A 15,877-nucleotide genomic window follows, 5' to 3' on the forward strand; every position below is an offset into this window, starting at 1 on the left:
TATATAATGAAGAAAAAAACATACCATTTCAGTTTTATTTATACGTTTAACCCCCAGAAAAATTATGTATTTCCTATTACGTAACTTTACATTTCCCGCCTCGCTAACTCCCAGAGGAATTCCGATTGTAAACCTGATTGGTTTATTTCGGACCATCTTCATAATGGCAGATAATTTAGAAGTGTCTAGTGGAAAGGTCTTGTGAATTTTTTGATGTCAGTATTAATTTTGTTGGTTGATGGCTTGTTGAATCTGGCAAGAAAAAAGTAAACAGGTATAGCTTTTTCTAACCAAGGATCTGAGGGATTCGAGCAACACTGACTTTCAAAATGTCAAACATACAGGAGCTGGAAAAAACAAAAACCTATAATAATTTATAGAAGTGTATTTCTCAGGTCTATTGACCTCTATGAAACAATCTTACATCTTTACAATTTATAGATCTTATCTTTCCATTCGTTTGTCAATTCTAGTTTGAATTTCCCTACGGACGGTGCATTTACAACATTGGTTGCCAAACTGTTCCAAGTATCAATGCTTCTATAGTAAAGTGAATTCGTTTGGTATCCTCTAATGCCGTCTTCAGCGAAATTCCTCTTTAATTCGAGATTGTGCTTACGTTGAGGTCGATTTCGAAGAACGAGTTTCTGACATAGGGAAGATTTATCATAGACATTAAGATGTTTATATACTTCCACCATGTCCCCGATTTTACGCCGGATCTTGAGGCTGGGTAGGTTCATGACTTGTAAACGTTCTTCATATGAATGGTTTCTATAACCACCGACAAGTCTTGTGGCCCTACGTTGGACACTTTCAATTGCATCAGAGTGTTTGATCAGTCGTGGAGACCAAACAGCTTGCGCGTACTCAAGGTGAGGTCTCACAAATGCAATGAAAAGTGTGCGGAGCATCTCGGGAGAAAGGAAGTCGAAGCTTCTATTAATCAATCCAACGATCGAGTTAGCCTTCTTGATCTTGGTGTAGATGTGTTCTTCGAAATTCAATTCACTATCAATAATCACTCCAAGATCCTTCTCTTGATCAACATGTTCTAGGACAGAGCCAGCGATCTCGTAAGGATGTGCATGTTGAATGTTCCAGAATTTCCCTAGTGACAGCACGTGGCACTTGTCAGGATGGAATTTCAACAACCAGTCACCAGACCACTTTTCCATTGCCTCGATATCGTGCTGAAGTCTAATTGCATCTTCAGCGTTATTTATTTCTTCAACAAGCTTTGTGTCATCGGCAAAGAGAAACATTTCTGAGTTGGTAACTTCAGCTAGATCATTGATGTAAATAACGAAAAGGAGTGGACCTAAGACACTTCCTTGTGGTACACCACTTTGCACCTGGCATTTCTTAGATAACTTTCCATTGACCTTCACATATTGGTAACGATCGGACAAAAATGCTTTCATCCAACCAAGTACCCTTCCTCTGATACCATACGCTTCGAGTTTTCTTAGTAATCTGCGATGTGGAACGGTGTCAAATGCCTTTGCGAAGTCGAAATAGATTACGTCAACAACCTTATCATTGGATATCGAGTCTGCACATTTGTCTAAGTAGTGAAGTAGTTGTGTCACTGTCGATCGTTTACCCATGAACCCATGTTGTTTGGTTGATAGCAATTTCTCATTCGTGAGGTGTTCCATTATTTGTTTCTTTAGGATTCTTTCCATTACTCTACACGCAACTGATGTTAAACTAACGGGCCTGTAATTTTCTGCAAGGTTCTTTTTTCCTTTCTTGTAGATCGGGGACACATGTGCAGTCTTCCAATCATCAGGTAGTTTACTTTCTACGAAGGACTTGGCCATGATAGTATGTAAAGGACCGGCTATGTAAAAGGCCAGCTTTTTCAGCATGACTGGGTGAATCTCATCAGGTCCTAGCGATTTATTAGGATTCAAATCTTTCAGTTCCTTTTTGATCATGTCGATTGTTAGATCGAATGCTACATCTGTGTCTGTTCGTGATGGAAACTCAGGTAGTGATCCAGCAGGTTCATTCGTAAAAACACTGCAAAACTGATCCTGTAGGATGTCAGCTTTATCCTCATCAGTAAAACGAAGTGATGATTTATCATTTGGATCAAGGAGAAGAGGGGAAATTCCCGTTTTGGTCTTCATTGAGTTCCGGATATGCTTCCAAAACTTCTTAGGGCTTCTTTTTGCTTGACCACAAATTCGTTCTTCTAGTGTTCTTCTTTCTCGTCTGATCTTTCCTGTAACCTTGTTTCTCGCAGTAGCGTAAATAGCTCTATTTCTCTGTTCCGAAGTTGTACCTATTGATCTTATCCATTTGCGATGAAGGCGACGTTTTTCTTTTAAGCTTTGTTGAATATCTTGATCGATTGCAAAACTTCCCTTTTTTCGATCTCGCAACATCTTCCAGCAATCATTTACGTTTGCATTTTCTGCTTTTTGATGGAAACCTGTAACCCAGTCAGAGTTCTCAAGATGTCCTTTCATTGCTTCAAAATCTGCCTTATTGTAGTTATAGTTTTCAATAATGCATTCTGTTTCAAGGTAACATTCGAACGTAAATGATAGAACACTGTGATCACTTTTATGAAGTGGTGAAAGATAGGTTATGTTGCTAACCTGGCTTTCTTCATTTGTCAGAATCAGGTCAATAATTGATGGCGTATCGGTACCTCTAGCTCTTGTTGGTTCATCGACGTGTTGGTAAAAGAAGGAGTCTCTTAAAGCTTCGAGAAATTGTTCGTCTTCCTTCGTGTCATCGTGAGGAGTTGACCAGTTTTCCCAATTGATATCTTTATAGTTGAAGTCACCGACGATACACTTATGACTGTATTTCTTATTCATTGCTATTTCCTTCAGAAGAAGATTAAGTGCTGTATTGTTTTTTGCTGATGTTAGCGTGTTGGTTGGACTTCGATACATACATCCAAAAAGCAAAGAATCCGCTCCTTTGAGTTTGATTTCCAGTAAGCACACCTCCTGAAATTCACTATTGGGTGTCACTTCGACTACATTTTTGATCGATTTATGTGTCAAAACGATGATTCCACGTCCAACATTATTTAAGGCATTTGTTTCGTAGGGTTCGGAGTAGCCTTCAATGTGGTAGTCTTGTATGAGACGTTCTTTTTTCGAATGTTTCGGTTTTACTTCACAAATTGCAATGATATCGGGTTGTTCTTTTGAAATCACTTCATTTAGTTCTTTTCTCTTTATTTTAGTTAGTTGGTCTGCATTAGTATATAGTATGTTAAGGTTTTTTCGTTTGTTAGTTTGTTCGTCTTTCTTCTTTGTTACGTCTTTTTTTCGTGTTTGGTTTATTGCCGATCTTTGGCGTTTATCTTCTTTACACCGAATCCGTTTTTTGCAAAACCCCGCACTCTCCAGACTCCATCTTTTTCGGTTTGATTTCGTGCCTTAGCATCTTCTGCCGCCTCTTTGTACTTTTTTCTTTGAGCTGGAGTTAGATCTTCGCAAATGCTCATCCCCTTATAGGCATCAATTCCTTTTAGCGCTGGGAGATTTCCAAAAACATTCATTTTCTCTTCCTCACTGTTCAGAGTAACAATGAGGGGACGCTTTTTCCCGTCTACTGATTTGCCAATTCTTGAGATATACTTGATGTTAATTTTGACGTGGAGCTTTTCGATGAGTGTTTTCACCCATGCTTCATCTTTTTGGTAGCATCCTCTGTCGTTGGATCCTCAACACCATGGATGATGATGTTCTTTGATCTTCTGATCTTATCCCTTTCTTCTGCTGCCTCCTCCTCGTGGACCTCTTTAACGGCGGTCTTGATATTGTCATTAGGCACTTGGACATTGGCAGAAGTGGCTGCAGCATACGATTTTTTACATTCCTCTTTCAATGATGTTAAGATTTCCGTTCGGAAGGTTTCTAGTTTCTTTTCCAGTTTACTCTCTACATATTCGACAGTATGAAACGCCGGGTCATTAGACAATTTCTTCTCTAGATTAGTGAGCTCTTTTTTTTGAGATTCAATAATCTCGAGAAGGTGTTGTTCATTAGACTTCAATTTCTTAATTGTCTTTTCGTTTTCTTTAATCGTCTCATTTAATTTTGCAAGCTCGGCGGCCGTTCGCAGGGATGGTTGAGGTCCAGGTTGACACAATTTTGACACACGTATTTGCATGCGTTCGCAGTTCTTCTCCCGTCTTTACAGACTGCAATCATGTAGGGTGGTAGCCTTGTACAAATGTAGTGCACTAGTCGATTACACTTCGAGCAGGTTAAACTTTCTTCGTTTTGGTCGTCAGCACAGGATGAAGGACTGCAAAGCGGATTTGGAGTATTTCTATTCCTCGTGGACGTCATGATGGTTGGTTATGGTGATGTTTAAGTTGAATTGGTTGATGTTTTTGATGAATTTGAGTGGGTCTAGTAGCGATTTTTCATGATTTTTCAGAAAAACCTGTATTATGAGGTCAAAAACATTACATAACGTTACGTCATAAAACTTAAAATTTGAATATCTCGTGAACTAAAAGTCATATAAATGTCAAATTTTGACCACAAATAGATATTGATGTAAGAAAATTTCTGAATTTTTGAAAAAAATGATGACGTCATTTTTTATAGCCAAAAATTGAAAAATGGCTTAAAAATGCTGACGTCATCATTTATCAGGAGATTTTGAAAATTTTACTTCTAAAGAATTAGGATATATTTGTTCTGTCAAAATTTCATATTGATATCATTAAAAGTTTATGAGTTATTTGAATTTTAAGTTTCATGACGTAATGTTACGTAATGTTTTTGACGTCATAATACAGGTTTTTGGGCTATAACTTCTTATTGCCTCAAGTTAAATTTTTCTAACACCCATCACGTTGATCTACATCATATGGCGCTTCTTTCCAGCTATGTTTGACATTTTGAAAGTGATTGGAACTGGTTCACTTTTACCTTGGACATGCCGTAACTCACTTGAGTTAAACTCCTTTTATAACTCCTTCCTTTTAAATATTATACTATTCTAGGGTTTTGTCTTTCACAATTAGCAAAAGTTTTGATCTTAAAACGATACCATTAATCTTGAATAAGGTCAACTTGTTCATGCAATTATCTCAAAATCAGAAAAATGCAGTTACAACTGTACTTCCTTTTGTCAGATCACGGCAGATATATACTAACACTGGACTTTTTTTCTTCACCAGCATTTTTTTTAACGCACCATCACACTATTATGCAACAGACTTTGTCAGGTGTTTGAGTTGTCCTACTGTGAAGTCGGGTAACTTGCATCAGTGGAGGCTAACATGCATAGCCCTCAAATGACTGACCAATCAAAGCAGCAAAATTTCAAAACAAATGAACTACACAGCTCCGGTCGCAGCTCTACTCTACCATTTTTGTTTTGATTTAACTTCGTATTTTAAGGACCAGACAGGTCATTAAAATACGAAGCCTCCACTGATGCAAGTTACCTGCCTTCACGGTATGTGGCAAAAGCTGTTTTCTCATATTTTATTTCTCATTTATTTCTAATACTTTACTTTTTTTATCATTTATAAATCATCTTCCTCATGTTATTGGTTGTATATATTTTGTATGTTATTTACATTTTTGCATAACTTTTTGAGCGTAATCTTCTAATAAATATTTCCAGACAGATGGTGTCAATCGAGCAACTTTGAACAAAAATCGCAATCAAACCAATCGAACGTAATCAAACGCAATCAAACGGCCGATTCCTGGGTAATACTGTCAACTCCTCTAACTTGTGGGACGATTGGTCGAAACATGGGACTGTTGACTGGTTGATATCTAGCCTGTATTTTTACTTACTGTTAAATCTCTTTGACAACAAATTTGTTTTGATATGATAACTCCACCAAGTTTATCAATCATTTATTAATCACTTTCTGTCACAACATGTCACGATAACTTTCACTGATCATCACTTTTTAACTTTTTTGTTTTCATTCAAAATGACCAGACCCCGATTGGAGAATTACTTACTTGTGTTACTTGTGTAGTTGTTTGAGCATCCTGCTTCAGGTAAGGTTCTTGGTGAACCACGCCTCTGTGTGATCAATCTGTCGAGAGAAAAAGAATCTCAGCAGATATTTTTCATGTCAATTATTGAATTAGAATTAGCTCTCCTGCACCCAGTATATCCATGAATCTGGGGTTCATCTGGGATAGACTTAAGGTGTGTGTCCAGGGCTCTTTTGAATTTATCGATAGAAATGTTTTTGAGGTTTCTGATGCTCTTTGGCATAGCATTAAAAAGTTTTGCACCTTGCACTGCAAGTGTGCTGTCTCTAAATTTTGATGTTTGGTTGGTTACAGAACGCCCACCGCCTAACACCCGATGGGATTAATAAATAACGAGTGTGTAAATTGCTGAGCGAGTGACGTCAAACGCTCCATCGTTTTGCCACTAATTTGGTCTTGTTCATTCCAGACATTTGCGTGTGTTCCACTTCAGATTTTTTTCATATTTCGATTTATAAGCCTACTCGGTGCCAAATAGAAATCATGTATTTTTCAATCCGCCGTTCATTAACTCAAATCAAATGACTTTGGAGGCTCGGTAAAATGGTGGCCGAATTGATGTCCCATGTTTTGTCAGATAGTCCCAAGTTAGACCAGTTGACGGTATTCAATTGTGTTCAATTGTGTTTGAATAAGGTTAGATTAGTTCGATTGATAGTTGACTATTTTTTATTGATAGTTGACTATGTTTGATTGGTGCGATTGATTGTCTAGTACATTCGATTTCGTTCAATTACAATTATGTTCGGTGAGTTTGCTAGCAATTAAATTAAATTGGATCACTCCGTTAGAGCTTTTTAGCGTAGGCGACCGAGCGCTTAAGTACCGTACGAAAGCGAATAAAATTTAATACAATTGAATCAATTGAACGTAATTGAACATAATCGAATACAATTGAACGTAATTGAAGCAATCAAACTGCAAATCCTGGGTAATATTCAATTGCAATTCGATTGTGTTCAATCGAATTCAATTGATTTGGCGTTCGATTCATTCGATTGACACCGTCTAGATATTTGAAAATGCAGGACACAGGGGATGTGGGGGGTACAGCCAGCGGGTAGCAAAAGGTCGATTTGCATACTAGGGGGTATTACAAAAACAGGCTAGCTCTAAAGCTCTAAAACAGCATCTAATAACAGAAAACCAGAATATGATTCTTCAATGGGAATCAAAACTATAAAGTGCACTTAGGCAAGACCAATTTAATTTGTTGTTCTACGGGCTCGACCGACCCTATTTTTGCTAAAATCAAAAAAATAATAATAATGAATTTCCAATACAATATATTTTACACACTACTAATTTGTAAGAATCAAATTTGAATTAAGCTGAAAATTAATTTATGAAATTGAATTAAATTTAGAAAATCAAGCATTCCATACACTAAGATTTTATTATGATCTTCAGATAAGATAGATAAAAAAAGTGAACTTTTGAACCAGATATTTTTTGGAAAACATTTTCTGTACTTTACCAACCCTGATAAATGAAAAATTTATCTTTATTTTACCGACCGACCGACCCATATTTTGCTAAGGATTTGCCCGTAGAACAACAAATTAAATTAGTTTCGCCTTACAAACATTAATTTGTCAGATCTAAAAAATTAATAACCGCACTGTCAAGAGTCTTGTAAACATTCCAACAACTTCCATGGAAATGATCTGTCACAGCTAGGTCTACCATTTTTAGCGTTGTACGAGGATTGAGCCGAGAACGCTTTCAGAATGAAAAACTTTAAACTGTCAATCATCTTCTCAATCTTCAATTATCATTATCCCTTAATTTTCATTCCTATGTGGCGTTTTTTTGCAAACTTCAAAAAACTGATTTTTGTCCCGCTTTTGTGGGACTTTAGCTTATTAAGTGCTTGCGTGCAGCATAGGGTACAAAGTCCAAATATGCGCTTCCCATAATTTTTGTATGAAGAGTTAAAAGTCTGTACTGAAAAAGTGCTATTTTTTTAGAAGTTTTTGCTGTAATCACTTTCCTTTGTAACATAAGGTCTTAGAGCAACTAGAAATATATGATATGCATAGTTAAGTTACAGGGGGCATTGAGAAAATTCCCAACATAGAAATTCCAAAATTTTCAGCTCATGATATTCTGCATTATAAAACACACTTTTTTTATTTTCGTTTTTTTTCTATATAGGCTTATTATCGTAATACAAAGTATTATGGAACTCCATGAAAATCTTTAGGTTTTTTATTATTAGCAGAAAATGTACATCATGATATAGCCCTAACTCTTCATATAGAATTTACAGGAAATGCACATTTGGACTTTGTACCCACTTGTGGGTAATGAAAATAAAAATGAATACTATCCACTGATGATCCGCAGCACTTTCATGGTAGAATGGTAGAATTTAGCTGCAGCAGATCATTTCGATGGAAGTTGGAGGAATGTTTACAAGGTTCTTGACAGAAAATCCTTAGTTTGATTGTCAATGATGACAATGCCCTTATTAATTTTGTTAGATCTGACAAATTGATTCACTTTATAGTTTTGATTCCCATTGAATAATTATATTCTGGTTTTCATGTTACTAGAATGCTGTTTTAGAGCTTTAGAGCTAGCTACCATAGTTTTGATTCTCGTTGCGTTCAGCAATCTAATTTCAATTGGTTGGTTGCAATCAGGTTGGTAACAGCTGTGTTGTAAAAGACAAATCAATTATATGATGTTATTTAATTTATTGATTTATGCTGGAGTAATTAGTTATTCAAAAGACCATCCTGTTCTCCCAAACGACTATTCTCTTGTATTCTCTTGTAATCATTACCTCATCTTGTATTCATAGAATCATGAATTAATGAAAGAGAGTAAACAATAATTATCAAATTAAAAAATGGGTTCTCAAACCCTTGAGATCCTGCGTCAGGGTATTTGGGCTTCCATCACAGGTGGTTGGTTCTTTGATCCTCACCAGGAAATATTCTGCAATACATTTCATATGTATCTATGGTTGGCATTGCTACTCATACCATTTGTCATCCATCTGGTAAGTTGTTGTTACTCTTCTGAAAAAAAGATTCCTCTGGAACCAATATTTTAACATTGTCTCTGCTTCATTGATGTCATGTATAAATTCACACTGACCAATCCCAATCTTGCCATTTTGAATATATCGAGTTAAAACGAAATAAGTTCCAGTGGGTTTTCGTTTTTGAAAGAATAGTTTGTTATTCTTACATCAATTGTTGAAAAAAAAATCTATATCATCTGCTAGTCAACTACCAGAATCTTGTTAAATACTTGACAAGTTGTGTCCTTATTCTTCACAATAATAATAATCTTTTTCTTTTAGATAATTTTAACTTCATTTTTCTCCTTATTTCTAATTTGTCTAGAGCACTTTTAAAGTGTCATTTAGCCTTAGAGACTGACCATCAGGGAAATCTCCATGTGATCAAATATTTTGTCCAAATATTTTATCAATGACAAAATGTTTGTTTACTTTTTACAGACAGCAGAAACGGTGATCCTTCCTTCCATATTGTACCCATTGACCATCTTTCTCTTCTTCATCATCACAAAACTCGTAAACCACAAGCTTCACATTTTGTTTGACGGTGAAGAGCTTTTGGAAGATGATAAAAATAAAGAAGGCGATGATTCGGACAAAGACAAATCATCCTCACCAAATGATAGCGCTAGTAAGGAAAATAACGATGATTCAGCAACAAAAATTGATAACGAGACCTCAATAACATCAGATCCTACCAAGAGAAGGTATTCAGTGGACAATTTAGAAGAAATTGTGTTGAATGTTGCAAAACCAGGCAAAGACTCAACTACAGACAACTTAGGACAAGATGAGGATAAAGCTGCTTCAGAAAGTTTGACACCTGATAAAAACACACCTCAATCTGAATTAGTACTCTCACCTGTTGTTTTGTCACCCGCTGAGCGCGCTGTGGTGGTGGATCTGCATTCAACCAAGGCTGATTTCAAAGAACAAGACACAAAGAATGGTAAGTGGCTTCTTGTTCCTACTAGGGATGTTTTTTTATTGTTTGCAAATGTGAAAATATCGCGAGTGCTATTTTTTTTAAATACTTCTCTTTTGTAGCACCTTTTAAGAGGCATTGGGAATGGAAACCATTGAAAACTTTAATTAGTTGTCTTTAAGGCTTTTTGAAAGAGAGTGTATCTACTTATAAACCAGTACAACAAATTACTGAAAAGCTTCTTTTGGCTTAAAGCTTCTTCTTTGGGCTAAAAAAGAAACCAGATTTGGACATCACAACATCACGTGAAAATAGATGAACTTTTGGAAGACACACAGGTATATGAAAAGGTTTTTGGTGATATTATGAAAAAGGGGTATTTCAAGAAAGTCAAGGTAAATTTGTAATGGGCTTCTGTAAACTAAGAGATTTAGAGACAATTTATAATTTTTGGAACCCTATCGAACCTTTATTCTGAAGAAAAGGTAAAATCTTGACAGTTTTTGAAAATAGTAAAAATAGTTCACACAGTTGTGGGCTCCCTTGGCAGTCTTTTGACATAATGCCTAAATCATATGAGCGAAATTTGAAGTCAATTATATTTTTTAGTATACGGAATAGTTATATATTTACAAGGTAAATAATAAAAAGAAAAAATCCAAGATGAGAAAAAATAGTTTACAAATATTAAGAAATGGGGAAAAAATCGGCGAAGAAAAAACAAAAATTACTAGATGAATATTATTTACAAAATCCTAGTTAAAAAAAAAAAAATTAAATCTTTTCACAAAATATACGTTGAAAATTGGTTGACAATGGGTTCAGAGAAATTGATGGCCAAAATATTTGGTTCTGTATTCCTCTGCTTGTCGCCTGAAAACGAAAAATGAATCAATAATCAGCAAATCGAAAATAGATATTGGTTGATATTTTAAATACACAGGTCATCTTTTCTGTTGTGATAGCAACGTAATTGATGAAGTATTTGTCAAAAATCTTCTTTCCTCCTGCATGACCATATCACTGTGAAACTTTCTACATACTTTACTAAACACTAGGTCTGTATCTAAAGAGACCTCGCAATACAAGCATGAATTACTTACATGTTATGCTTATCTTTCCCATCACGAAGGTTGGAGGCTTCAGCAATATCTCCTGGACCATACTCGAAGTAGTTTTGTAAGAGTTCGTGAATCCTAATGAGAAAAAAAATATGATGAATGAATTTAAATAATCACTACTTAAAAACAGCATTTTTAAACAAACGAAAGAACAACTTTCTTAAGAACAACTTTCTTAAGAACAACTTTCTTAAGAACAACTTTCTTATCATTAATTTTGAAAATGTCTTTTTCTTATTCTGCTTTGTCAGTATAAGAGGCGCGCCTCTCTCTTTTCTATATTACAAAAAGAATAATCATTTTGTCTTCGGTCTTACAAGATAAAACTTACTTTGTGCCAGTGAGAGTATAATCAATGACAGTTTTGTTGTTCAGATCTTGGTAATGAGGGTTCATATGGTGAGCCATCAATAATTGGAGAATGTCTTCTTGTCCATCTATTGCTGCAATATGGGCTGCAGTCCTAAAAGTTGAAATTGAGAAATTTTAGATATACGTTCAATTAACTTAATATTTATGTGATGGTTTAAGGAGCGATGTCCAAGTGGTCTAATGCGTCAGCATTGTTCCTTCCAATGTTCCGTTCAGTTCATAGGTAATTGAGCCAGCTGGAAGTGGACCGCGTGAGAACAATCGAGATAAGCTGTCTAAAACTCCTAGATTACTTGGCTATCCACTTAATTTGTCGACTTTTGTGTATCTAAATCAAATTGTTTATCAAGTTTTTTAATCACTTTATGATCATTGGTCCTATATGTTTTTAGACAATTTACTGGCAAGAGAAACTATTGATGTTATCGAAAATCAATGTTCCTGTTTCTTACCTTCCATTGCCTTCTCTTGCATTGACATCACATCCTTGGTTCAACATGTAATCAATACACTTGAGCAACACGATGTTTTTGTCACTCATTAATGACTTGTGAAGGATGTTCATCTCTCCCAATTTGTTATTGTCCTGTGGTTATGAGAATATTGAAATTTAAAATGACTCCTGGACAGGCTTTTAGCAAGAATGTCTAAAATTTTACCCCGGTCTCTATTAATGAATTTAAAACAAACTTTGTGAGATTTTATTCCGATCAGATCAATGTTTATAACTTCAAAAAAGGAAAGTGCGACAGGTTTCACTACACTTACATTTGTCCTTGGCGAGACATCCCACAAAAGTTTGAACATGTCGAAGCGTTCATCACCATAGAAATGCAACAAATGAATTAAAGCATCACGTGAATCTTGCGCTTTGATGCGCGTATCAGCTCCTGCTTTGATCAACACTTTCACGCACTCGATGGAACCAATTTCCATGGCCTAAATGAATAAGAGAGTGTTGATTAATGCAATGATAACTGTAACCAACCAATTTAAATTTGTTATAACATTTTCTCTCCTTAATAACATTTTTCATTACCGATTTTTCACTTTTTTCAACGAAACAAAACGAACACCAGTTTATAAAGATATGCCCGACTTCAAACAAACCGACGAAAACACAATGAAATTAGCAACTTACTTTGTATAGTGGAGTTTTACCATGACAATCTCGCATGTTAACGTCAACACCAGGACATCTCAATAAGATGTTCAAAGTTCTGGTGCACCCCCATGAGGCAGCATAGTGCAGTGCGGTCCTATAAAAATGGGAATACAATATTTTTAGTTTTTCAGACCACTATCATAGTGTCCTCCCCCCCCCTGGATTCAGGGGGGAATGGGTTTTGAGGTCAAAAGGACGTATAGGGGTTTGGAGGCAGGGTGGGGAAAAATGAGGGGAGGGAATGGAAAATTTTCATTCTAGGCATGGGGGGGGGAAGAGACCCTGAAGGACACTATGACTATTTTTTTATCACATAGAGGCCAATGGGGGTCAACTTTGAAAATAGGAATAAAAACCTAAATGGAATATACTAATGCACGTTTTTGTGGATTATTTTATACACAATAATGAGTTTAAGGCCTCCACTGGAATCCATTATTTTCTGAAAACCAGATACAACGAGCTTATGTTGTGCGTTTTTAGGAAGTTGAATCTTACCTCTTTAGACCGTCAACTCTATTGATTTTTTTCTGAAATTTCTCATCTTTAAGGACCTGGCGCAATTTCTTCAATTTGCCTTTCCAGGCGAATCTAAAATAGAAAAAAAACGAATTTTTAAGTGGAAAATTGCGTATTACTTTGAAATCTTCTCTGAAGAATATCAATGGATAGTCAGTTATTTTAAAAATTGTAACATGCAACGTGGTCTATTGGACATACCTTAGAACGGCAGACAACTCTCCCTCTTTGACGGAGTAATTAGGGTAACTTCCCTCTAAAATTTTACGTCGAATACGTGGTTCTTCTACGTAATGTGGAGGTACGCCGTAATCGTACGCGTTGTCGATAAGAAACTTGCAATACATGTCTGCTGACACACGGTGGCCTGCACTTTCGTCAATCAGAGGCGCGTTCGCGGTTTGTTGACGAAATTTTTCCATTAATTCTTCGGCATATTCACGGCGCTCGTCTAAGGTCATTACGGACGCTTCGTAACGGCGGTGTTTCGGCACCGGAATAACTGTCCGGTTCCCGATGAATGGGCCGGTTTGATTTTCACGTTCCAACTTCTTCCGTTCGTGTTGCCGTCTAAGGTTCGCGTCGAACCTCTTACTCAAGTTGTAGAAAACACTTTTATGTTCTTTTCGTGGGGCTTGAACTGAAGCTTTGGCGACAGAAGCATTCACTTGAGTGACGATTTTTCCGACTCTGTCGTATGGTGTTGGATGAACAGAGTATTTGATTGGCAGCTGTGGCAAAACTTCTTTTCGCTCCTTCACTCGATCTATTCATAAACAGAAATGAATGTTTTGATTATTATTCCGAACAGAATGAATATCACTTTGTACACGACCTAAAAAATCGCTTTTCCCTCTAAATAGTTGCATGAGCAAAAGAATGACATAATCTCCTTGAATATCTTTATGAAAACCACAGATCGATAGGTTTTGGGGCTTTCGAAAGACAAAGAGAAGATTTCTTTTACCTTTTGCTTCTTTTGCCATTTTAGCAGCTTCTTGTTTCTTTTTCAAGATTTCTTGAAATTTATCAAGAGTTGCTTGATCTTCCTCTTCAATCTTCTTATGAAAAGACGAATCTGCGTCTCTGATTTGTCCATGCTCATCAGACAGACCACGTTCTTCGAGATAATTATTCACCAAATCACGATAATGTTTGACACGTTCGCCAGTCATGAGCCCTGGGTCCATGACATTTGTGACTCGTTCAACTTCGGTCAAACTTCGGCGAACAGAATCGAACTGCATGAAACGCAACATGGTTTTATCCAAAGCCTCTTCGCTGATTTCAGGATCCAATTTCCTCAATTCGTCTTTGAGCTCTGGTGTGCAGAGTTCCAAGCACTTTTTGAACACGACCATGTTTTTCCATTGAACTCTTCCTTCCATTTCGGCGTCTTTTAAATGTTTGAATTCAATCTTTGCTTCTGATTGAACTTCTGGCATTCCCGATGAATCAGGGTATTGCAATGAAGTTGTCTGCATCCGCTTTTCCGATGGTGTAGGTCGAAGGTGCAATGATGTGCTTGATTGAACTTTCTTTGGCTCTAGTTCATTCATATATCTCGAAAATCTTGTCTTGCTAGATCGAGTTTGTGTCGCAAATGTGTTGGAGCATGCAAAGGAGGATTGCTTTTCCAATGTCATCAAACGAGAATTCGCTGAGCCGACATTTTGGTTGTTGCATAATTTCCGCAATGGTGGACAGTTCTCATAGTAGTTGACATTAGGTTTGATACATTGCAAATATTTACGGCGACCATTCAACGTGATGCGATTCTCACGTTCTAGTAAAGTAAAAGAAAATCAAGAATTATTTCTCGGTGAATTTTGGTAAGGCAGATTTTTTGTGTCCGTGTAATACTCACTGCAAAGTTTCAATAAAAGCAACAATCGAACCACGTCTCAATGTAAAAAGGGTTATTCAAAAGAGTGTCCCTTTGCGGGCATTTCGAGAAGAAGAACAAGGACGTCATTATTTTGCAAGAAGAAGCCAGCTTACCTATGATCTGTTCGACGCGTTTTTGCATCTCCTTCACGCGTCTCTGTTTCTCATTGTAATCTCTCGAAACGGGTGCGTTGAAGTGATTTCCCCGCTCAATCTCTTCTCGCTCTTGGTTTAAAAGAAAAGATCTTTCTTGAATCTCTTGTTTAATGACATTCCTTTCCTCTTGCCAAAGACCCAAGTCTTCGCATGGCAAAACAAAAACTTTTAAAGAGTCTCTCATTTTGACGACTTGAAAATGATTTTTGTCTGAATAACTAAATTCTCTGCTCCTAAAACAGAGTCCGGTTGATTTTTACTTGAATTTACTGCTAATTATCGAATCAAAATATATTCTTCTATATATCTATCTCCAAAAAGCTCCTCCCAAACTTTTTACGGCTTGATAGGTTGGGTTTTCAATCTAAACTGAAACGAATAAACAAATTAACTTTCTATATTATTTGACGTCAATTCTCTTGTGTGATGTCAATTTTCTTGTGTGACGTCACTTTTTTATTGCAATATTCTTTGTTTAACCTTCAACCTTTTCCGCTGTTCAATCAGTTGGTCATAACCTGAATCCCCCTCCTTATTACAGGGACGAGTGCTTCCGTCATTGTCAATGCAAAAACCTGCGACTGTCTACAAATTCCGCATAATTCATAGCCAAGCCAGCTAGTCGCTCGCTAAGGCTTCTTGCTCGATGTCTTTATAATAGAGAGCTTTGAGGAAGGGGTAAAC

The 15,877-nt window shown here is 36.5% G+C and overlaps 2 protein-coding genes across 3 annotated transcripts in view; one reads left to right on the top strand and one right to left on the bottom strand.

Moving 5' to 3' along the window:
* Nucleotides 1–8,821: 8,821 nt before the first annotated feature.
* LOC136798361 (pecanex-like protein 1) overlaps nucleotides 8,822–15,877 on the top strand; it is a 36,384-nt gene continuing 29,328 nt past the window's right edge. The window contains exons 1-2 of one of the 2 annotated variants that reach the window (XM_067054969.1): nucleotides 8,822–9,024; nucleotides 9,490–9,997. In XM_067054969.1, coding sequence (XP_066911070.1) covers nucleotides 8,872–9,024; nucleotides 9,490–9,997 — 661 coding nt within the window. In that variant the 5' untranslated portion in view covers nucleotides 8,822–8,871. The remainder of the gene's footprint in view (nucleotides 9,025–9,489; nucleotides 9,998–15,877) is intronic. The other variant, XM_067054968.1, reaches the window with a different exon arrangement.
* Nucleotides 10,581–15,475, bottom strand: LOC136798362 (uncharacterized). Its single transcript, XM_067054971.1, has 10 exons — nucleotides 15,152–15,475; nucleotides 14,118–14,936; nucleotides 13,352–13,916; nucleotides 13,130–13,222; nucleotides 12,608–12,725; nucleotides 12,235–12,405; nucleotides 11,919–12,052; nucleotides 11,426–11,557; nucleotides 11,077–11,169; nucleotides 10,581–10,846 (listed from the first exon to the last, which is right to left on the bottom strand). Exons 1-10 carry the CDS (start codon nucleotides 15,375–15,377, stop codon nucleotides 10,795–10,797), a joined length of 2,403 nt encoding a protein of 800 aa, XP_066911072.1. The 5' UTR covers nucleotides 15,378–15,475; the 3' UTR covers nucleotides 10,581–10,794.

Source organism: Clytia hemisphaerica, unplaced genomic scaffold (assembly GCF_902728285.1).
Source record: "Clytia hemisphaerica strain Z4C2 unplaced genomic scaffold, Clytia hemisphaerica genome assembly, whole genome shotgun sequence".
Taxonomy (NCBI): domain Eukaryota; kingdom Metazoa; phylum Cnidaria; class Hydrozoa; order Leptothecata; family Clytiidae; genus Clytia; species Clytia hemisphaerica.

What these genes read in the sequence shown, in the direction of transcription:
- LOC136798362 (XM_067054971.1), bottom strand. Translation starts at nt 15,377, where the DNA reads ATGAGAGACTCTTTAAAAGTTTTTGTTTTGCCATGCGAAGACTTGGGT. An exon ending in AGAGTTGACGGTCTAAAGAG is followed by an intron (nt 12,726 to 13,129) that starts GTAAGATTCAAC and finishes CCATTTTTATAG; the next exon opens with GACCGCACTGCACTATGCTG. An exon ending in GGGAAAGATAAGCATAACAT is followed by an intron (nt 10,847 to 11,076) that starts GTAAGTAATTCA and finishes TTTCGTTTTCAG; the next exon opens with GCGACAAGCAGAGGAATACA.